A 23,518-nucleotide genomic window follows, 5' to 3' on the forward strand; every position below is an offset into this window, starting at 1 on the left:
AATGCGCTAGGAAACTATAATCCCTTTTCTTTCTAAAAACACCTTCCAGACAGGGTCAAGGCAGATTAATTCAGTGGGAGGACCATTCATTGAGATACTAGATGAATGATGTATGTAGGTTGAAATAGTCACACTATTTTTTTTCCCTTGAAAAATTACCAAAGGAGAGAACAAAATCGATTAAATCACATCAAACTGCTGTGAAGAGATTACTCTTTATTTCATTTCTTTAATATCTTTATTGGAGTACAATTGCTTCACAATGGTGTGTTAGTTTCTGCTGTATAACAAAGTGAATCAGCTATACATATACATATATCCCCATATCTCCTCCCTCTTGCGTCTCCCTCCCACCCTCCCTATCCCACCCCTCTAGGTGGTCACAAAGCACTGAGCTGATCTCCCTGTGCCGTGTGGCTGCTTCCCACTATCTTTATTTCATTTTGGTTTCTGCTTTTCTTATGACTATTCATGCAGTATGCTTACAGTGAAACAAAATCAAGTCAGCACTAGAGATATAAAACCATCACATTTAATGTACTTTTTACAGCTTTTGAATGAACTCTTTGTTAGGAATTATTACTAAATAGAATAGGCCGTTTGTGAATGTTCTATGCATGCGTATGTGGCAGGCAAGTTAGGCAGTATCTTCTGATAGTATAAATGTCAAAAAGTGTTTTCAGCTTATTTTCTTTCTCCCCACCCCTTCAACCCCCACCACAGAATTTAAGAAATGAAGAGCAAGTGGCTATAATTCAGGCCAGCACTGTGCTGTCCCTGGCAGAAAAGGTAATAAATCATACTAACATTCAAATCATCTCAGTGTCTGACTTAACACTTGGGGTTGAAAGACAATCTCTTTGCACATGATTTTGCATTATTGAATACCTAATAAATATTTTATTCTTCAGGGTGATATAACCCAGATAGAATGAGAACACACAAAAGAAGAGTCTACACACTGATTTAGGGTGGGTGGATAATTCTTGCTTTGAAGTCTCTTAAAAATATAATTCTGTAAAAATGCAAAACCTGGATTACATTACTTAAGCCATCCTTACCAAGCTGGGAAACCAATAAAGAAGGGTTTTGTTAAGTGGTAAACTGGAGCATGGCTCTTTCTGTGGGCTTTTCCTTGGGTGTGTACCTACCAGTTATTCCAAATGATTCTGTAACTTGTGGTGGCTCCCTGCACCTTCATTTAGAAAGCCCAACCTGGGGACTGTCAGAAGAGCAACACTGCGCGTTCTCTCACCCCCTTGTGTCTAAACCTGGTAAATGCAAGAGAGAGAAGAAAGGAAAGAGCCAAGTGAAGAAACCTGGTAACTGGCTGTATTCAGGGCACCTTGAGAATCAGCACATAGTTGACAGTCATGTGTACATGGCTGGGTAAAGTAAGAACTTATGTACTATAAGTTCCTTGAGATGCTTTCTTAATTTCTAAATGCATAAAAAAGCATGTTGTAAATTAAATGAAACCATGAGCAAGCATTCACCTTGCTCCAGTCTGAAATGAGGGAATTCTACTGGTCAAATGACCCAGTTAAGTTACTCAAACAAAACAATGACATTTAAAAAAATGGCAGAGGGAGAGGGAAGAATTGCTATGAAATAAAAAGTTACTTAAGAAATATTGAGATGGTCCTTTTTTGCATCCTGATTCAAGCAAACCAAGTGTGAAACCAAGGACATTTTGCTGACAACTGGGGAAATTTTAATATGGACCAGGTATCAGATGACAAAAGGAATTAATATTAATTTTGCAAAGTGTGGAAATGGCCTTGTGGTTATGTTATTTCTTAAAAGACCTTAAGTGTTAGGGACACATACTGAAGTATTTCATGTGAAATATCTGGGATTTGCTCTTTTAAAAACTTCCACCCTTCACAATTTAATAACAGACCTTATCACTTTCCCTTTCCTCTTGTGATCAAATTAATAGCACCACATTGTCCCTAACATAGGTCTAGAATCCAGAATTTGGCAGGAGGGCCCCCTTGGAACTGGCCCTTACCTATTTCTCCAGCACCCCACTTCCTTCCTTGGTCACCAACCAAGGTCCAGCCATGCACAGATCCTTTTGGAGCTCCAGTCTCCTCTCTCCTGTCTTCTCTCTCCTCTCGCTCTCTGTCTCTCTATCACTCTATCTCTGTCTCTGTCTCTATCTGCCTCTACATATTTTCATCCCTTGGTCCTTTACACTGTTCCTTTTGTCTAGATTTTCTCTTCTTCCCTTTCTACCTTTGTCTGGCTAAATCTTAATCATTAGACCCTCCCATACATGGGGAAGCCTTCCTATTCACCCAAGCCCAGTTAGGTCTTCTCACTCTGTGTTCCCACAGTGACCTGTGCTTCTGCTACCATGGCTTTTAGCAACGGTAATACAACCACACTTCTTTTTTTTTTTTTTTTTCTGTAGTTCACTAGACTCTACGCTCCACGAGGGCAACTCTGGAATCTGTTTTTCACTCTTTGTTTTCCTAGTTTTTCACACCAGAGCATCTCATCCAGTTGGAGTCATGAAGGGCTATGATTCTTTATTGCAAGCTTTCCCTCAAGCTTCCTACTAAAAGCAGAAAGTACCCTATAGCACGTAGGAACTGTTCTAGTAAAGCTTTGACGTATTAGTTCGTGCCTCCACTTACCTCCTTTGCAAAACAGGTGTGAGGGGTTCGGATTAAACAATCAAGGGGTGATGCCTATGCGCTTAGCACTGTGATTGAAAGTGAGGAATCAGCTGAATAAGACACAAGCTTGTCCTTAAAATGCTCATGGTCTGTGCAATTGCCTTTTGTGCAAATCTTTGCAATTCATAAGCTAAAGTCACCGCCTCCCCCCATGTTTGGGATTCACAGATAAACATTTCTACCTCCAAGTAATTGTAAATATCATCTTGAACTTCCTGAGACCACACAGTTGAATTATCTCTCTACCATCTGAGAGTGTGACCTTTAGCCCGAGGTTGAGCCTAGACAAATTTCCAACAAGGAAATCCTATTGTGACTTCGTATTAAAAATAATAAGAGCAGTGACCTTATGTGAGGACATGTTATGGGCCAGGGACTATGCTAAATACTGTCTGTGCATTATCTCATTGCTCCCCACGACCACCCTATATTCATCCACTATTTTCATTTTATCTGTGAGAAAACTGTGGCCTGGGCTATTCATTCCTCATCCTGCATCATCCATGTAGTCAGAGTCGGGAGCCAACATACAAATCTACAGCTAAAGCCCATGACCGGACTACTTCACTTCACGGTTCTCTTAAAAACATAGTGTGGGATTTCCCTGGTAGCACGGTGGTTAAGACTCCGCATTCCCAATGCAGGGGGCCAGGGTTCGATCCCTGGTCAAGGAACTAGATCCCACATGCCTGCCGCAACTAAGGAGCCCACGAGCCACAAGTAAGAAGCCCGCCTGCTGCAACTAAGACCCAGTGCAACCAAATAAGTAAATATTAAAAAAAAAAAAAAATGGTACACAAGAGAATTTGTTTCTCAATGGTAAATGGGCAGCAAGCAAGAGGAAGCATTTTAAAAAAGCTTGATGGTACACAATTGCAATGTGAGGGTGTTTACAAGAAACCCATGACTTTGGACTGAAATTTGTTTCATGAGGGAAGCCATGTGTACGTACAAGAGCTGAGAGATTAGCACCTCTCCAGTCTCCATGGCCTTTTTTCTTTCCCCATGTTCCTTACAGCCAAGGGGCTGTTGGATATGGTGGCCCCTTGTGAATACCAAGGCTTTAGTATATAGAAAAATGCTCAGTACACCACATAATTTATCACAAACAAACTAAGAAGAAATAGTTGGTAGTGAGGCAAATTTCTAACAGTGTGGAAGTACAAAAATGAATGTTAACCAGAAACAAGAATGTATTGGTTACCTAGTACGTGCAGTACACTGTCAGTAGGACCTTAGGTTTATTACATCCTTTAATCTTCACATTATTATTAATCCCATTTCACAGATAAGAAAGTTGAGGCTTAGAGAAACCAGGTAACATTTCAAGGCCACATAGCCATGAAAAGCTAGGATTGGGATCAGACCCAAGGTAGTCGGCCTCTAGGACCCACACACTTAATTATTTGCCCAGTTGCCTCCCTGAGGGATAAACTTATGGTTAACTTGATGGAGACCCATTATAACAATTTATTCTCTGAAACCATATATGTGGTAGGCTCACACTATATTATTCAAAGTCTAAATTCATTCAGGGTATTGATCTGTGCTAATATCAACACCATCTAACAGAATGATATATTCTAAGTGTTAGGAAAGATAAGTTCTTTCTGTGTGATTTAAAATTTGTCTCTCCTCAACATTTAGCTGTAATCAGTGTCATATACTGAAAAAAATGCCATTTCTGCAGTCTCACCTGGCCTTCTTTCTTTCATCATGCTCCCTCCAATCATGGAGAATTAGACATACCTTCTGCTTGGAACTTGCCCCTCACCTTTGCTTAGTCATCTCTGACTCATTCCTTACACCCAGTGCAATTGTCATTTCCAAGAAAGCCTCCCATGGTGTCCTCCAATGAGGGCAAAACATGTGTTGGTCTTATTCACCATCACAGCCCTAGTACCTAGCACATTGCCTCACACATGGTAGATATCAATGAAGGCTTTCGTTGAATGAAGAATGAATGAATGAGTGGAAATTTATAAACTTGTTTCTGAGCTAAGAGTTAAAATGTACTAAGTTTTCACTCCAATTCTTAGTCTGCTTCCTGAGCTATAAGGGGAAGAGACACTAAGCAGCTCAGGAGGCAGCACCATTTACACCATGTCAAGCAATCATGTCAAACACTTGTGTCTGGTTTACCCCTTAGTGGATCCAGCAAATTGAAGGAGCAGAGGCTGCCCTGCACCAGAAAATGATGGAATTGGAAAGTGACATGGTGAGTAAAAATGAGATGTCAGAAAACAAAAGAAAAATTGACAAGACAAATGGAAAACAACTGTTTTCTAGCAGTTTTATCTGGCACGGATGGAAGTTTGTAGCCTTGCCATTATTTTGTGTATAGACTGTGAAACAGAATGCCCAGAAGTACCCCACAATTTCAAGTTATAGCCTCCAGAAATATCATGTTGTAATTTTGTAGTATTTCCAGAACTAATGCTGAAGAAAATCCAGTTAGGTGTTTTCTTTCTTAGGCTAAATAATTTTTCCACCAAATTGACAGAAATGATGGGTGTAACTTTGGTATTAAAAATCCCCAAGCCACCTCACTCCCATTAAGATGGCTACTATCAAAAAAACCCAACAAAAATCAGAAAATAACAAGTGATGATGAAGATGTGGAGAAACTGGAACCCTGTGCAGTGTTGGTGGGAATGTAAAATGGTGCAGCTGCTATGGAAAACCGTATGGTTAGTGGTTGCTCAAAAAATTCAAAATAGAATTTCCATATGATACAGCAACACCACTTCTGGGAGTACACCCAAAATAACTGAAAGCGGGCTCTTGAAGAGAGATTTGTACACCTGTGTTCAAAGCAGCATTATTCTCTATAGCTTAAACATGGAAGCAACCCAAGTGTCTGTCAATGGATAAGCAAAATGTGGTATATCCATCTATGGAATATTATTCAGCCTCTAAAGAGTAAGGACATTATGACACATGCTATGACATGGATGAACTTTGAGGACATTATGCTAAATGAAATAAGCCAGTCACGAAAAGACAAATACTGTGTGATTCTACTAATATAGGGACCTACAGTAGTCATATTCATAGAAACAGAAAGCAAAATGCTGGTTCTCAGGAGCTAAGAGGAGGAAATGGGGAGTTACTGTTTAATAGGTACAGAGTTTCAGTTTTGCAAGATGAAAAGAGTTCTGGAGATTGGTCTCATAACACTGAATATACTTAACACTACTGAAGATAAGAAAGTTTCTGTGAAACTTGTTTCTGTGAAACTTTCTTATCTGTGAATATACTTAACACTACTTAAAAGTGGTTACGATTATAAATTTTACGTTGTGTGTAGTTTGCCACTATTAGCTTTTTTTTAAAATCCCCAGGCCTGGGAATTGGTCATTTTTAACTTACAGCAATACATAGACTTTTATAACAGTACGGTCATTACTGTTATCATTATTACTAAAAATCAGGTAGTGATTCCTATCAGGTTAGGGAATCCTATCTTAAGAACAAGTTGAATTTACATAGCGTGTGGTGACAGCTTACAAATCATTAGCTCATATTTTACACGAGACTTACATTTTACCAACAGGTTAGGCTGTAAAGTCAAAACATATAACAAGAACTGTTTATATTCAAAATACCCTTGAACTCTGTAAATGCACAAACATTAATTAAGCAATCAGCTTGTTACACTGTTCTAGGCACTGGAGCTCAGAGGTAATTAGGAAAGTCACTAGCAAAATCGCATGCAGACATATCCTCTCTCAAAAGTTGATGCAATCAAGTTTACCTTGTACTTGTGCTTGGAGCTATGTTCTATACAAAGATACATTTTTTAATGCCAATGGCAAGATGCTTACAATATGAGAGCCACACAAAAACTGAGGACAAGCAAGGGAACATCAGATTTACGTTTCCCAGCTCACTCTGGCTTTGCAGCAAGAGCAGACACTCACTCATTAAGTGGCACTGTGGGTGGAATTGCTTCCACTCTCTTTTTTTTTTCTTTCTTTTTAAAATAAAATTTATTTTAAATTGTGGTAAAAAAACATACAGCATGCAATTTGCCATCCTAAATTATTTATTTAGGACACACCAGGGTCCAAGTTCCCTGACCAGGGATCAAACCCATGCCCCCTGCAGTGAGAGCACAGAGTCCTAACCAGTGGACCACCAGGGAAGTCCCCATGACTCTTCTTAAAGCAGATGCCCACCCCCAACCCCCTGCCTCCACCACCCCTTCATAAGTCTTAGCGAGACAGGCAGATGGATAAATTGGTCAGTTAGTTGGTATGTGGATGGAGCAATATGTGTGGTTAACTTTGTGCCCACTCTCTAAATTATCTTTGTGTTTGCTAATGATACACAGATGAGTTTGAATAAATTGTTTTTTATTATACAACTTTGCTCTATTACATTTCATGACATTCTTACAAAAATATACTATCCCAGTATATTTACACAGATATATTTATTAGCATCTATAGCATTTATCTTGTCAGAAGTCTACCCTTAGGGACTTACCTGGCGGTCCAGTGGTTAAGACTCCGTGCTTCCACAGCAGGGGGCATGTGTTCGATCCCTGGTCGGGGAACTAAGATCCCACATGTCGTGCAGTGAGGCCAAAAAACAAACCAACAAACAAACAAACAAAAATCTATCCTTAATGACATACTCTTAAATTGGTATAGAAATCCTTTAAGACATTCCATGTGGATTGTTTGTTATATATTTTTTCTTCTTTCCATTGATTTGTACATTCCCTGTGTGAAACTATAAAAGTTGAACTATTTCCCTAAAAGACAAAATCTGTGACCCTACAAATACTAGTGATTTGTCTTACAGTGGAATTAGAGAAAACGCTAATCAGTACAATTTATATGTCACTTTCTCATTAACTAAGCTGACTCTATCTATTAATGTCACCCTTTTTTCTAGGAACAATTCTGCAAAATCAAAGGCTATCTGGAAGAAGAACTAGACTACAGGAAACAAGCTCTCGACCAAGCATATATGGTAGGTACAACAAGCATTGGAGACACTCCAAGTGTTTACAATTACATGCTCTGGAGTAAAGCATCCTGTGTAATTTGTCATGTCATGTATTTGAATAGACCACAACGTGCAGCTCATTTATTCAGAGGTTTCCAGTTCTCATTCTAGAACAAATATATCTCTAGTTCTTTGCTGTTACAATACTCTTATAATAGTTAATAAATATTTCATTATACTTGATTTTTTAAAAAATTGAATTGTGTTGTTAAATAATATTTAAATGAACAACAGATTGGATGGCAATGTAGATTAAAGAGAAATTTTATTAAATCAAATCTGATTGTTGGGGAGCCTAGTCTAGGGATAGAATAATGATGTATTTAATGTGATACATATTTTTAATTCATTTATTTCTGACAACAACCCTAAGAGGTATAGGGAATATTATTATTTATATATTACATATGAGAAAATGAAGGCTTAGAGAGAGAAAGAACTTGGCCCAACTTGGTACACAAGTAGGTAGTGTTTAGATCTGACTCCAGACATTGTGGCCTTAACTACCATCATCCAGCCACAGTAAGAATATACAGGTATGTATAAAATGGATAACTAATAGGAACCTGCTGTATAAAAAAATAAATAAAATTTAAAAATTAAAAAAATATATATATGGGGAAATGGGCTGTGCCTTTTTCTCTCCTCCAGAAGATTGTGCTGAAGGAGGAGCACATTTGATCCACTCCCCTGAACCAAATTCATAAAGCATCATTCCTAATATTGGACTACAGCTTGCACTTCTTCTCTCCGTTTGGACACCACCCTGCCCCCCACCGTAATACACTGTAATGACTCAAGAGAAAAAGAGGAACATTTTGAGGAGTTGCTAGTAGAGGTTTTTATAATGCTTTCCTGGAAGCAGCCTGAGTCACTTTTGGGAAAAGAGTGAAGCACTTAGCCCCTGCTTATATCAAAGATGAATTAGTACTCCCCACCCAAGATGAATAAGAGATTCTGAGCACTGACGGGGAAAGGAGAGGATGAGTATTGGCCGCTGATTAGAGAATAAAGAAGGAGGTAATTTTTCCCTCCCTTCCTATCCTTTTAGCCTTGCCTTCTCTACCTACACACAGTAAGATTAAACTGCATGTGTGTGTGTTCCAGGACTGAAGACTCATTCAGATAATTATTAATATATTTAACTTTTAAGAGATGAGACCTGCTTAGTCCAGGACAGGAGCTTGGAGAACATCCCTCACCAGGGCGTGTCCTTTCACCTATGTCAGAGTCACAGGGGATAAGATGATAGATTTTGGAAACTGTATCTGAAGCATGTGAAAGAAAAGAAAACTGGGATATAAGAAGCAGTAGACTCTTCATCTAAAAAAGAAAAGCCTCAAGGAAGCATTTTATAGCTAGAGCAACTATAAATCTCAGAGTATTAAAAAACAGACCAACTCCAAAGACTCTAGGCTATATTTCTCAATTGTTATTTTTATAAGAAAAAAATGGAGACTATAAAGCCATCTTCAGAGGTGTGTCATGTGGAAGAGAGGTGGCATTGTGTGTGTGAAATACCTCCAATTTCAAGTATTTTACTCCAACTTGGACCACTTTTCAATGCTTATTCATAAAAATATGGCCACCACGATAGATGTCTTTAAATATCTGTCAAATGAAAGAGAGAACAAACTTATTTTCAGCTACATTTGAGAATAGAAGGATATACAGTTATTATAACAAAGTAAGGACTTGCTAAAAATGAAAAGTATGTGACATGGACAGGATCCCAAGAAAAAGAACAAACTCTCTATCATCGGAGTAGTTCACGTATTGGCAAGATGATCCTTATGGCATCTTATAAAGGGGATCATCAAAAGGATATTTAAGCTGGAGAAGCTTGCTTTTTTTTTTAATTATTTATTTTTGGCTGAGTTGGGTCTTCATTGCTGCACGCGGGCTTTCCCTAGTTGTGGCGAGTGGGGGGCTACTCTTCGTTGCGGTTCGCAGGCTTCTTTTTTTATATATAAATTTATTTTATTTACTTATTTTTGGCTGTGTTGGGTCTACATTGCTGCGTGCGGGCTTTCTCTAGTTGTGGCGAGCAGGGGCTATTCTTCGTTGCGGTGCGCGGGCTTCTCATTGCGGTGGCTTCTCTTGTTGTGGACCACAGGCTCTAGGCAAGCAGGCTTCAGTAGTTGTGGCACACAGGCTCAGTAGTTGTGGCTCGTGGGCTCTAGAGCACAGGCTCAGTAGATGTGGCGCATGGGCTTAATTGCTCTGTGGCATGTGGGACCTTCCCAGACCAGGGCTCGAACCCGTGTCCCCTGCACTGGCAGGCAGATTCTTAACCACTGTGCCACCAGGGAAGTCCCAGTGTGTGGGCTTCTCATGGCAGTGGCTTCTCTTGTTGCGGAGCACAGGCTCTGGGAGTGCAGGCTTCAGTAGCTGTGGTGCACAGGGTCAGTAGTTGTGGTGCGCAGGCTCCAGAGCGCAGGCTCAGTAGCTGTGGCGCACGGGCTTAGTTGCTCTTCAGCATGTGGGATCTTCCCAGACCAGGGATCAAACCCTTGTCCCCTGCACTGACAGACAGATTCTTAACCACTGCACCATCAGGATAGTCCCTAAGCTGGATAAGCTTTGAAATTTATTTTGTTGCTAAGATCCTGTGAGACTAAAATAATACATCCTTCCACATGTACACACATGTGTACATTCACACACCACACGTAAGATGCTAAATTCCAAGGTTTTCTAATTCTATTTGCCAGAGAATCCAGGAACTAGAAGCGACTTTGTACAATGCTCTGCAGCAAGAAACTGTTATCAAGTTTGGTGAATTATTAACTGAAAAACAGCAAGAGGAGCTGAGGACAGCAGTGGAAAAGTTACGGCGGCAGATGCTGAGGAAGAGCAGAGAGTACGACTGTCAGATTCTACAGGAGAGAATGGAGCTCTTACAGCAAGCCCATCAGGTGAGGATGTAGTCACTACATCTGTGTTGGGTGGTACTAAGAAAATGGGACCAAGTGCTCAGTACATAGTGTTGAGTATGAGTATGGAGAAGCCTGGGAGCTAGAAGCTATTTTCAAAGAGTAAAATAAGTAACTGTTGTTTTCCACCTACACTCAGAAACAGGACCATGGTTTTATAATGAATTAATCTGAAGAGAATTGGTACTTCAGAAGCACTGTGTCATGCTACTGTGTTTGCGACTACTTTGTCATGAAACACCCCTTGAATCTCATGGAGCCTGATTATGTCCCTTATGCTGGGAAGGGACTCTCTGGGACTCAGTCCAGGACACAGATAATGCTTCCCCGCTGTTACTCATCCCAGTCCATAACCTAGCCTGATCAAATAATCCGAAGAGGGTAAAAGGGAACAAGGACGTTTCTCTTTATTCCCAGAATAAACAGCACCAGCAACAATGCATGGAAGCTGCCTCTTACTTACTGGCATGTGCTATAGGTCAGGAACTAAACTAAGGGCTCTACTTCCATTGTTTCATTTAATCTTGGCAATAGCCCACTACTGTAAGTATCCTTATTATCCCAGCTTAAGAGATCATGATACTGAAGAAAAGAGTGCTTAGGTGATTGGCCCAAGATGATAGATAGTAAGCAACAGAGCCAGAATTACACCCCAGATCGGCCTGACTCCAAGGCCAGTGCACATAAACATTGCACTGTGCTGTCTTCTACAGCTTGAATCATCTATAATTTATATGATTTATCTAGACCGGCAAGGCTCAAAATAAACACCCAATATTAACTTATAGCCAAAATTCTTAATTCCAACTATTTGTTCATGTCACAGATTGACAGGCAAAGACTAGGGTCCTGGTCAAAAAGCAGATTCTGAAATAATTCCAGAATTGAAAGTTCCAAACTAGGGTATTCGGTACTCATAAGCTGAAATAAGCAACTGGTGCGAAATCCAGATGGGCTCTACGGGAGGTAAGAATCATGTGGTCATTAGAGATCAAGGTGAGTAGAAAAGGAACAGGGGTGATTTTTTGTGGATCTTTACAGGCTAACAAATTACCCGAGTTAACAGGGAACTCTGAAGCCATTTTGTCCCAGAGATGATAAACACATGCATGTTTGTTTCACTGGTTCTTGAGATTCCATCATAAAGGTTTGGATTTTGACTCTGAAGAGAGTTTTAAAGCTTTCAATAATAGACTGTGCGGTATCATTGCATTAATGCAGGCATTCTTCCCTTCTATAAGGGAATGAACATGTCCTCTGCATAAATTTCTCAGGCTGCAATAGCATTTAATTAATTTCAGCAAAGAAGGAAGTGTGTCATAGAAGCGCAGAAGTGTTTATTTTTAAGATGGACAAATAGTTATCTAAATTTTTTTGTGATTAAAGCCTTGTCAATGCTTTTGTGTCTCTTCAGTCAGCTAAGGTACTTCACTCCCAAAAGAGATGGTCCTGTTTGTTTTGTTTTAAGTTACCCAGTCTGAACTGTTAAGTACATTATATTTCTAAGCCTGAGAGAGTTTCATTGACATTTTCTGTCTCCCAACCAGATGTTCATTAGAATATGCCTTTCCAGTTATTTCTTACTTTCCTTTCAATCAGTAGCTTTGATTTGAGAGAATTATTCCAGAAAGCATTGGCCAGGATTTGTCATATATAAGTTTATAATGCAGTCTAAATTCTAGAGCATATCACTAACCACTTATTAGACATTTCTGTTTGAATGTTTTAGAGTGAACTCAAATGAAACATACCTAAATACACATTCTTATCCTTACTTCTCCCTTCTCTCCCCATCTGCCTGTCTTGGTTAGTAGAACTACCACATGTCAAAGCACTCAAGCTGAAAACCCTGGGGTCTCCCCTGTCCTTCTCCCCTTTTCTGATGTCATATTCTTCCTCAAAAGCCTCCATGATCCCAATTTCCAGTTGAGTCTAGTCGTGCTATCTCCAGGTCCTTCAGTAGCTGGCTACTCCTCCCCTAAAACCCAGATTTGAGACAATCTTCATAGCTTACCTTCCTCTCTGTTCATGCAGAACTCTTCCCGTACCCCTTAGGCCATGATTTCCCACCTCCAAGCCTTTGTTTTCCTGATTGCTCACCCCAAAATGTCTTTCAGAGCCTGCTGCACTTATCCAAATCTTCTCATTTTTCAGTTTAGATCCAGCTCTTCAGAACGCTCTCCCTGATGAACACAATGAACTACATACTACTGAAAAAATCGACATTCCATACCCTTTTCATACACTCATTCAGAACCATTTATTGAGGGCCTGCTTGTGCTGAGTGCTGGGAATGTGATGGTGGAGAAAGACATAAAGGTCATTGTTCTCATGTATCCTACCGATGAAGAGGGAGAAAGCAACAGCGCAAATGAGCAATAGCCAGGGCAATTTCAGAGAGCGGCAATAAGTGCTCTGAAGATGTGTGCATGTGTGTGAGAGAGAGGGGGGGAGGGGGGGGAGGGAAAGGGAGAGAGTGAGAGTGAGTTTGGGAGTAGGATTAGCCACTCTAAACTGGCTGATCAGAGCAGGCCTCTCTGAAAATGTCGAAATCCCAAGAAATCAGCCACGCAAAGATTTTGGCGAGGTGTCCCAGAAGTTAGGGTCAGCAGGGGCTAAGTCTCCATCATGGGGATGTTTGGAATATTTAAGGAGCAGAGAGAAGGCCAGTATGGCAGGGGCACATGGAGCCAAGGGAAGGTGGTTATGAGATGAATCTGGAGAGGTGAGACAGGCCAAGGTCATGCTGGGCCTTGAAGGAGTTTGCGTTTTATTCTGAGAGCAACTTGGCTAACTGTCCCTCTCCCTCTTCCTCACCCCCTTAAAACTCAAGGACTGCCGTGATCATTTCACATTCTAAGAGTTCACACTGGCTGCTCTAGGTGGATATAGGATGCACAAGATTAGAAGCAGGAAGAGCCGGCAGTAACCTCTCACACAGTCATGATGGGGGACTTGGTGTACTTAGCAGCAGTAGAGACCAAAAGTCGTAGAAAAGGGATCTATTTTGGACTCCATAGAGTTTACTGTGAGACTGGATGGCAGGCTGGCAAGCAGATGGGACGGAAAAAGACGTAAAGCCCGCAGCACACAGTGTAGCTTACCTAACTCATTGAATAAATATGTATACACAGCTTCTTTGTGCTAAACACTGTACTGGGTGTTAGAGGTTGGCGATGAAGTTGTGCATAGTTTCGCCATTGTTTACTTTTTCTGCTTAATCTGTTTTTCCCTGTGTTTTACATTTTTTCTCCCCATCTGGATGTGATAGTTCTTTGAGATCAGGAACTAATTGACGCCTTGCCTGTATTCTCCATCACATCCAGCACAGTCCTGAACGTGTGAGAAGGTGCCCAACAAGCACAGGCTTGGTGGCTGCATAGATGCCGTAGTAATCTCATGATTTTATTGGTGTAGTGCTTGCCTCTACATCCAGCAGACATAAGAAGGAAGTTCTTGCACACTCAAGGTAGAAATAGCTAGCAAATTTATCCTTTCACTGTGTAGCTTTGGAGCATAAGCCGCACTATGGAAATACAAGCACACACATCACACACATTTATCATTCACTGTCACACACATCAGCATTCATTGTCACATAATTTCATGGTCCTTCTGACAAAACACACCCTCCTCTCCTGCACAGACCTCACCCTCTTTCCTTTAAAGCAGGATTTCCCAGTCTCTGCACTACTGACATTTGGGGCCTGATGATTCTTTATGGGGGGGGGGGGGAGGTGGAGACTGATCTGTGTGCTGCAGGATGTTTAGCAGCATCTTTGGCCTCTACCCCTTAGGTGCTAGTTGCACCCCTTCCCCCAGCTGTGACCAGTGATCACATGTGATTCAAAACTGTCCAGAAATTAGATAGTGGTGATGGTTGCACAACTTTGTGAATATACTAAAACCACTGAATATTACACTTTAAAATAAATTAACTAACTTTTTTAAATGTCCAGACATTGCCAGATGTCATCTGGGGTGCAAACTCACCCCCAGTTGAGAACCACTTTAGAGAGAGGAAGATATGATTTCCAAGTTCAACTGTTCTTTGTTCTAGCTTCCCTTTTGTCTCCCCACATTGCATTGTAAAACCTCTCCTTCTATATTATCACGTTGTTTAGCTTCCACTGTTTTCTTCTTAAACTCCAGTTCTCCATTTTCTAATTATTCCCAAAAGAGGCATTAAATTACAAGCTTGCCCTGTGTAACCCTGGACCATGAACATACAAGGCCTTTAGATTGCCAGAAGGAAATTTGAAGACTCTTTTCACTTATAAATTAGTCTATGTAATGTCAATTTCAAATCTGTGCTATTTAAATTACTGGAATTTTGTTATAGTTTACAGGTAATTTCAAAGACAGTTCTGGAACTTTTTTGTCTTCAGGATTACTTGTGTTATTCTTGTTATGTTTGGGGTTTTTTTTCCCCTAGTTTATCAGTTCCTTCTTTTGAATTTTTTTGAAGTGGATTCGCTACCTTGTTTTGTGAAAATTGGTCAGTCCTGTTTCGTGAGGAAATTCCACCCTGAAACAGATTTGAAATAAGGTTGGGGAAAAAAAAAGGTAGAACAGAAACCGATGGGATAGTTGCATTTGTGTGAGCCAGTTTTAGCCATTTTTTAATGAGGTAATGAACAACCAAAAACCTTAATCAAATGGTTTACAACAAAATTTGTTTCTTGCTCTCTAGTTCTGGGACATACAGCTGTCTCTACAAGGATGAGGCTTTCCCACATCTCACTCCCACTCACGTTCCACTGGCCAAAACAGGTCTCCTGACCAAGCCCAAGGACAGTGGGGTGAGAATCATGCCTCTCTCACAGGGAAGGGGTCTTCAGGGATAGATTGACCCAGAAGAGAAAGGGATGGCAAATATTTTTAAAATATAATCAGTGAAAATGATTTTCACTGTGAGTACGGGTAATTTTTGAAAAATGCAATAACCCACTGGGTATAGAAAAACGTATATGTGACATTTCCAGATGTTATGTTTTTATAGAAAGTTCTGTGTTTTAGGTTGGTGAATGATCTTCTTGTTTAACTTAACAGACTGAAAAGCTTCTTTTTCCCATCCCTTTCTTTTTCAGAGAATTCGTGACTTAGAAGATAAAACAGACATCCAGAAAAGACAGATAAAGGACTTAGAAGAAAAGGTACATGTGAAGTTCAATATGTATTTCAATCTTTATTTTTTAGATCAGACAATAATATTGTTTTCACTCACCGTGTTTTCTTTCTTCTCAGCTATTGTGTATCTTGTGTAGGCAGGTATAGTTACAGCAAACGTAAACTCTGCCTGTAGTCAGGCACCAGGATTCTAGCAAAGCTTCTGCCTTCAGTTACATTTTTGCCTTTTGTGTTGATTCCTGTCCTTTTCTATCAGTGTTTTCTTTCCTCAGTTTTCCCTTTCCCATCTTCACTTCTTTGCCAAAAGTTTCTTCTGAGTTTTGTTACTCTACGTTCCTCTTCCTTTTTAAAATCTTTTTAGTCCCTTTTTAAAAAAGTCTTTCCCATTATTCATAAAAAGCCCTTCCTCCTTGTGCTGCAATTTCACCTCAATAATACATTCAGAAATTTAGATTGACACATGAAAACTATGCCCTCATGTCACTTCCCCAGTGGTCTGAGAGAGGAACTGCTTCTTCCAAGTCAGCCAACACTTTTGGCAGGGGTGGGGGTGAGGTAAAGAGGGCATTTGGAATTGTGTGTGTTCTGGGAGAAGGGAGAGGGCTAGCGCAGGGATGCTCCTTAGCTGCAGTGAGTTCAACAGTCTTGCATAACAAAGAATTATCCTGCCTGCGATGCCAGGGGCACCCTGCCAAGGAACACAGCAGGGATGGCAAGAGGTGTTCTATGGAGTTCCAGTCTCATTGACTGGAAGTAGCAGCCTGAATCCCTGTGTTGCGAAAAAGCATGGTTGTTTTGCAGTATCTCATGGTCACCCAAGAAGCAAATAGCAAACCACCTGCCATTTCTGAGATAGTGATTAGAATTTGGTTCATTCCAAATGGCTTTTATCGTTGCCCTTATGTGAGCTCAAAGGCCACTGGTAGGGTCCAGTAGCCAAACAATCAGCCACCTAGATTCTTATGTAGTCTGGGTCTTCATGTACTTATTTGAGCTTGGGTAAGTGACTTTACCCACTGTGTCTAAGCCATATCTATTCAATAGGGATGGTAACACTCACCCTCACCTCCTCTCATGGGTTCCATGAGGAAAAAAATGAGGTCACTTACATGAAAATTAGGAAATACTAAAAAAGTATAAGTCAAATTAAAGTATATTTTTTAAAATTTCCAAATGTAAAGTTACATATCTTATACAAAATTTTAAATTTGAATTTTCCTCTTTTCCAAACTGTGCTATTTAGTTCTTCAGGGTAAGAGTGTAGTAAACGAAAAGCTGCATCTAATTTCCCAGTGTTTGGCAGAAAGACCCATAGAAAGCAGGGGTTGTCCACAGTTTCCCTGGCTGTCAAAGGACACACCTGCTATCTTCCATTTTCCACGTATTTAAATGGCTACCCTTGGTCCTAGTCAGTCTCTCTGCTAATTTGTAAACAGTCCTGGGGTGGCTCAAGGAGGAAGCTGCCAGCTCTTCCCCAGAAACTTCGTTCAGTTCAGTCCCCACTTAACTGAGGAAAAACAAATAAAGGAATTTTCTAACATCTAGTCAGGTCACCACCCTAGCCAAATTAAATGTGAACTTTTCATTTTACAGGCCTGAACTTCCTAAATATTTATGATAATAGGTTAATGTACTTAACAGAAAATGACGATTATTTAGCTATCAAAGCAGCATATTCCATATGTAGTACTAAACTAAGCCACTTCAAAAACAATCCAGTTGGTTTTTGATTAGAGGTTAGAATGACAGATGAGGTTTATAAAGTACCTTCTATTCACTTGACCTCAATTCTACTCATCCACAAGCATAGTGAAAAGGCTAAAGATCACTTATGTCAGGGATAGTCTTCATTCTTTCCCCTGGAGTACTTGAACACCTTCTCAGGGTACATACAGTATTCCTTCTTTGTTCCTAATTCCCATGCACACAGTGAGTATAAATCAGGTGATAAAAACAAACAGAGCAAAATTGCTTCCCACGTGCCGCTCTTCACCATCCAAGGCACTTCCACATTCATCATCTCATTTGATGATGAATTAGCATCATCCATTATAATTATTATTATAATAAATAATAATTATTATAATTAATTATAATTATCCTGAGAAACGTACCACAGATATTATGTTCCCCTTTTATACAGATAATAAAACAAAGGCTCAGAGACATTAAACAACTTTCCCCAAATCATATAACCAGTCTATGGCAAATCAAGACCAGAGGTCAGGTATCCGACCCTAAGTGCCACAGCCTGCCTACCACATAGCATGGAATTTAGACTCTCATTGTAAATCAAGTGATGGGCGTCCCCTCATGCCCAGAGAGGTAGCTCTGACACCTGACCTTCTCATGGGAATAGTGGAAGCCTTCCATTCCTCTCCTCCATCCACTCCTGTTCCATGTGCCATCCTATTACTATCCATCTTCAAGGAATGGGAAAAAAAAAAGGACAGAGTTTCTGCTTTTCATAGTACTAGACCAGTCACTAATACATGGCTCTTCACACCATGTCTATAACTTGTTCATGCAATTTTGCCACAGGGAAGCAAGAGCCTTATAAGTATGGCATTAAAGGAAATATGCAAATAATATGCCCAATATGAGACTGCCATACAGGACCCTATTCAAAAATGTCATGACCAACAGAAGGCTCCTGAAGTGTGATAACAAGGCAAAAGACTTCATGACTCTGTAAATCACCGAGGAAATCAGTATTCGAAAAAACTGATCTGACCTATGACATTTTATAATTAGTATACAGTTGGTTTTCTACCAGTGCTACACAAGCATGTTTTCCATCCAAGTATCTGCTTCTCCGGTGAAGGTTCTTGGTGAAGAGAGAAATATCGGACTCCATTTAACTTCTGTGAGTCAAATAAGGAGAAATCTATCTCAGAAGCGTGACAGCCTGGAACGGCAGCGTCCATTCACTGTGTGTAGTTACCTCTGATGAATAAACATAGTTCATACCAGTAGGAGGACCACATATCCTCACTCAACCAGGACAGACCCAGGTTATACCTGTTGCCCTGACGTAATTACTAATACAATTCCATTTCCCTCTGAGGAGTGCCCCACTGTGGATAAGTGATCATATGTTTACCCTACAGATTAATACCTTAGTCCTAAAACCTAACACGTTAATCAAATAACGATAGCATTGAGTGATTGTGTACACTTTGATCATTTTTAATTTTTTAAATTACCCTCTCACACATTAAAAATAGAGACAATAACATGTAATAGAGTAGGACTTGGAAGGTCTAACCTCTAGGCTTCACTATACCATCAGATTATAGGCAATTAGACTATTGATTAACTGCTCTGTGCTTATTTTTCTTACTTATAAAATTAGGAGCTTAGGCCGATGACCTGTTAAGACCCTCTCAGAGTTCTAAAATGTATCAGTCGATGTTAGTTGAACACCAGTTATTCATTGCGTTGCTTTACCAGTGGATAAATAACAGGTATGGTTTTTTGAAATAAAAGGTGTTTGGTGTATATATGAGAAATGGTCAGATTTGAGCAAAGTGGAAAAGCTGAGGTTTTGTACGACCTGAATGGCAGTACAGAAATTCAGATTTACATAATCTTCTTCTTTTTCTTCTGCAGTTTCTGTTTCTATTCTTGTTCTTCTCTCTTGCCTTTATTCTATGGCCTTGATGTCAAGGTGCCTCTTACAGGTAAGATTCCATTTAATTCTCAAAATGTGCTTCTAAGAGGTATTTGATAAGAAGGATGCTGCATATAGTTACTATGCCCATGTTTTTTTTAAAAAAATACACTGGGTATTTAAATGCCATAAACTGAGAAATAGATCCAATCCATTTGGGTGATTATTAAAGAAATGAAGCGACCATGAAGCATGATGGAAATCAAGAACTTTTTTCTAGCTAACTGTCTTGCTTTGGGAAGTCATCATGTCTGTGGATCTGTGAATTCTCATTGTAGCCCCTCATTACACTGAAAGAGTCGTTTCTGTATCTGCAAAGTAAAAAAAAAATGAGTATGTTTTTAGTCTCTCTTCCAGGTTGAAAATTCTGCTTCTGTAAATCTAACAAGTTAAAAATGACTGATTTTTTTAACCCTTTCTCCCAGTCCCTCTTCATCAGGACTCAGGAAAAAAGACTGTTTAGGGAAATTGGATCTTGTTTTAAAATAAGATAGTTTTCAATGTCAATTTAGAAAAAAATGAAGACTCACTATTATTATATTATCAAGTCAATTTCTTATGAATACAAGTATAAATCATCTTAGACAGTGATTCCCAATGCTATTAAAAATACAGATTCCAAAGCCTTACCTCCGATTTAATGAAGCAGATTACTAGACGTGGGGATGAGACAGAGGGTGAGAGAGGTGGAGAGTAAAGATTGATCTATATTTTTAACAAGCATACCAGGTGATTCTGATGTCTGCCCAGGTACAGAAACCACAAACCTTAACACCATTATTTAAAAATAAACAAGGGCTAGCTTCTATTCTAAATCTGTTTACCATGGTGTGTGTCCACTTTGGTTATCCTATTAAGTTATATTATGCAGGGATCTTTCGTGGACCTCACGTTACTTAACATTTTCTATAACAAGTTGAAAAATGGAAGAGAGACACTTTCTCTCTCTGTGGGTATCAACTCTGTTACCTGGATGTGAAACAGAAAAGCAAAAGTACTTTAACATGACCTGATACAAGGAAAGAGTGAAGCAGATATCCCCAGAAAGTTGTATCCTCATATACCCAACTCCCTGGCTTTATTCCTTCCTCCAAAAGATTTTCTTTTCAGACTGAAAATTATCCTCTGTCTGACAAGAAGGGTGGTAACCTTGCAGCACATAAAGAAGAGGACTTAGTTTCTTAAACTGAATGAGAATATCTAAAGAGAAATAGGTGAGATTCTCTAGGAAAGGATCAAAATGGCCAGAGCATGAGAAAACAAACAGCCCTCCCATCCCCCAAATAACAGTCAATCAATCAATCAATCAATGAGGCAAATAAAGTTCATTGAGACACAAGTACTACATGGTAGCGTAGGGAAGAAAAATCAAACTTATACATAAATACTAGCTAGGAAATGAGTAGGCTTGAACATTAATATCAATAATGACTAACAATTACATGCTAGGTGCTGTTCTAAGCAATAGATACATTAATCCTCACAAAACCCCCTAGAAAGTAGGTGTTGCTTTTATTTCTTTTTTTAAAAGTTGGAGAAACTACAGCATGTGATTCTCCCAAGACCATATAGCTACAGTGGGCAGGACTAGGATTTGTACCCAGACAGGCTCACGCCAGAGTCCACTTTTAACACCATTCTGCCTCACAGATGAAAGAGGGCCTTTCTCTCACATTTTGAGCATTATTTACATTCATATATATCAGCAATCACAGGGGTCCTGTCTACAATCTGTGTACTACTACATAGCTCTTGGGTTTTGAAATTGCAATGTGCTCATCTCCATACCTTTTCCAATTGTTTGTAACTCCTCGAGGGATATACAAAATTTGATTTGCTTTTCCTCCAGAGGCGTGCGTGGTTGACACTTAGGAATGGTCAAATGAAAAAATGCAATTATAATTAATAATAATAATATAGCAAATTAATGTGGCAGTGAATCTGGGTAGTAAAAATATGTAGAGGAAAAAGGCTGAGTAGAGTGTACAGCTTTGAAGTTAACTCTAGTGTTAAGTTTGAATCCTGCCATATACTAGCTATGTCATGGTAGGTTTAGACCAAGATTAGGTTTCCTATTCCATAAAATGGTTATAATTATATTAACTCCAGCATGGCATTATGTTGAAAGAATTAAATAAGATTATACATATAAAGGATTTGCCACATTGACTGGCACATGGTTCAGTAATCAGCAACTCTTAGCTATTATAAAAAAGAAAAAAAAAGTTGGCTGTCACATTTACTGAGTTTGCAAATATACAAGTTTGAAAATAAAACCTCTAAGTACTGCCGAGTAGTTTACTACCTAAACCAAAAGGAGTAGTTACCTTTTCATCTCTTCTTTTCCGAGAATAATCTGGATTTCAATAATACAAGGGAATAAAACATTACTGGAAAGTGATTAATGCTACTTATATGTCCAAAGCAGGCAAGAGAGAGGTAGGAGGAAGTAAGGAAGAAAAGTGCTTTCTTATTGGCGGGTAGTAAGAGCATGCTGCAAATAACCACAAAAATATTTTTCCTACTAAATTAAAGATTTATATTCTGCTCTAAACCTAAGACTAACTTAAATTGTATATAAAGATAGCCTCCTTAAAATGAAATGACTTATGCTTCTTTCCTTGTAGCAATTACCTAAGTCATTCTTGTCAGTGATGAACTGGAAGCTGCTGAAGGCTCCTAACTCCTTACTGCTTTCAGTGGTTGCTGACTAAATAACTCCGTTCACGCGTCATCGTGGGACTTTTACCTTAAGTAGGGGAACCCCACGTAGTTTCAGGAGATACCATCTGCTCATGCATTCATTTTTTTCCTTCCAGTTTTATTGTGATATTATTGACATACAACACTGTATAGGTTGAAGGTACACAGCATAATGATTTGACTTACATATATCGTGAAATGATTATCACAGTAAATTTAGTGAGCATCTACAGAATTAAAGAAATAGAAAAAAATTTTTTTCTTGTGATGAGAACTCTTAGAATTTACTCTCAACAACTTTTATATATAATATACAATCACATTAATTATATTTATCATGTTGTACATAATATCCCTAGAACTTATTTATCTTATAACTGGAAGTTTGTACCTTTTGATTGTGCATCCAGTACCTCTTCCCCCTACCCCTCGCCCCTAGTAATCACAAATCTGATCCCTTTTTCTATGAGTTTCTTTGCTTGTTTTTGAAGTATAATTGACCTATAACATTATGTTAGTTCCTGTTACACAACATAGTGATTCGATATTTCTGTACATTTCAAAATGACCATCACAATAAGTCTAGTTACAAGCTGCCATACAAAGATACTACAACTTATTGACTATATTCCCCACATTGTACATTTCATACCCAAGGCTCGTTTATGTTGCAACTGGAAGTTTGTACCTCTTAATCTCCTTCATGTATTTCTTTCCTCCATGTATTCTGTATTTTTATTCTAATAAATAGTGTACCACTAATTCTTCCATGTTAGACACTTACACAGGAAGGCAAAGGAAACAAGAAAATGAGAGGACTGCAGAAATAGCTATCACCAGGTTAGTTGTTACATCCAGGTTACAATGACCATTGAAAATCCTCCTCTTCTGAGGAGGGATGGATTAGTGAAGAACAAAACAGAACCAGCTTTGTTCATTTTGAAGTTGGGAAGACCAGACAGAGAACAGGTGAGCGTGATTCTTCATCCACATATTCTAGTTCATTTTTAATGATACTTCTCTGGTGTCAACCATGAATTTTTGAACTTGATAGCTCAATATTTTCGCTTCCTGTCTAGTAACATAAACCATGTTAAAAGGCACATAATATTGCGTTGTTGTTCTGATCCCAAAAAAACTTAACAATAAATGCTGTATTACAAAAACAGCCACAGCTGATTAGTTACAAATTCTCCATTAAAATATACGAATGTTTATTTCTTATTACATTTACATTTTTTTCAATCCCTCTTCCCACTAATGCCTATAGGTAACATGTGGAAAACAAATGGCAATTGACCAATATCTACAATATACGTTGTTTAAAATCGGAGAATTTTGCTCCTTGTTCTTTTATATTGGTAAAAGAA

At 39.1% G+C, this 23,518-nt stretch overlaps 1 protein-coding gene across 4 annotated transcripts in view; it reads left to right on the top strand.

Moving 5' to 3' along the window:
- JAKMIP2 (janus kinase and microtubule interacting protein 2) overlaps window positions 1–23,518 on the top strand; it is a gene marked incomplete at both ends in the record, with an annotated part of 64,400 nt that overhangs the window by 34,296 nt on the left and 6,586 nt on the right. For 2 of the 4 annotated variants that reach the window (XM_082836029.1, XM_082836031.1), the window contains 6 exons: window positions 724–789; window positions 4,837–4,905; window positions 7,593–7,670; window positions 10,421–10,624; window positions 15,733–15,798; window positions 19,385–19,435. In XM_082836029.1, the coding sequence (XP_082692155.1) occupies window positions 724–789; window positions 4,837–4,905; window positions 7,593–7,670; window positions 10,421–10,624; window positions 15,733–15,798; window positions 19,385–19,435 (534 nt within the window). Of the gene's footprint in view, window positions 1–723; window positions 790–4,836; window positions 4,906–7,592; window positions 7,671–10,420; window positions 10,625–15,732; window positions 15,819–19,384; window positions 19,436–23,518 lie in introns of those variants that run through there. The other 2 variants (XM_082836028.1, XM_082836030.1) reach the window with 2 other exon arrangements.

Source organism: Leucopleurus acutus, assembly GCF_964270905.1.
Source record: "Leucopleurus acutus genome assembly, chromosome: 3".
Taxonomy (NCBI): Eukaryota; Metazoa; Chordata; class Mammalia; order Artiodactyla; family Delphinidae; genus Leucopleurus; species Leucopleurus acutus.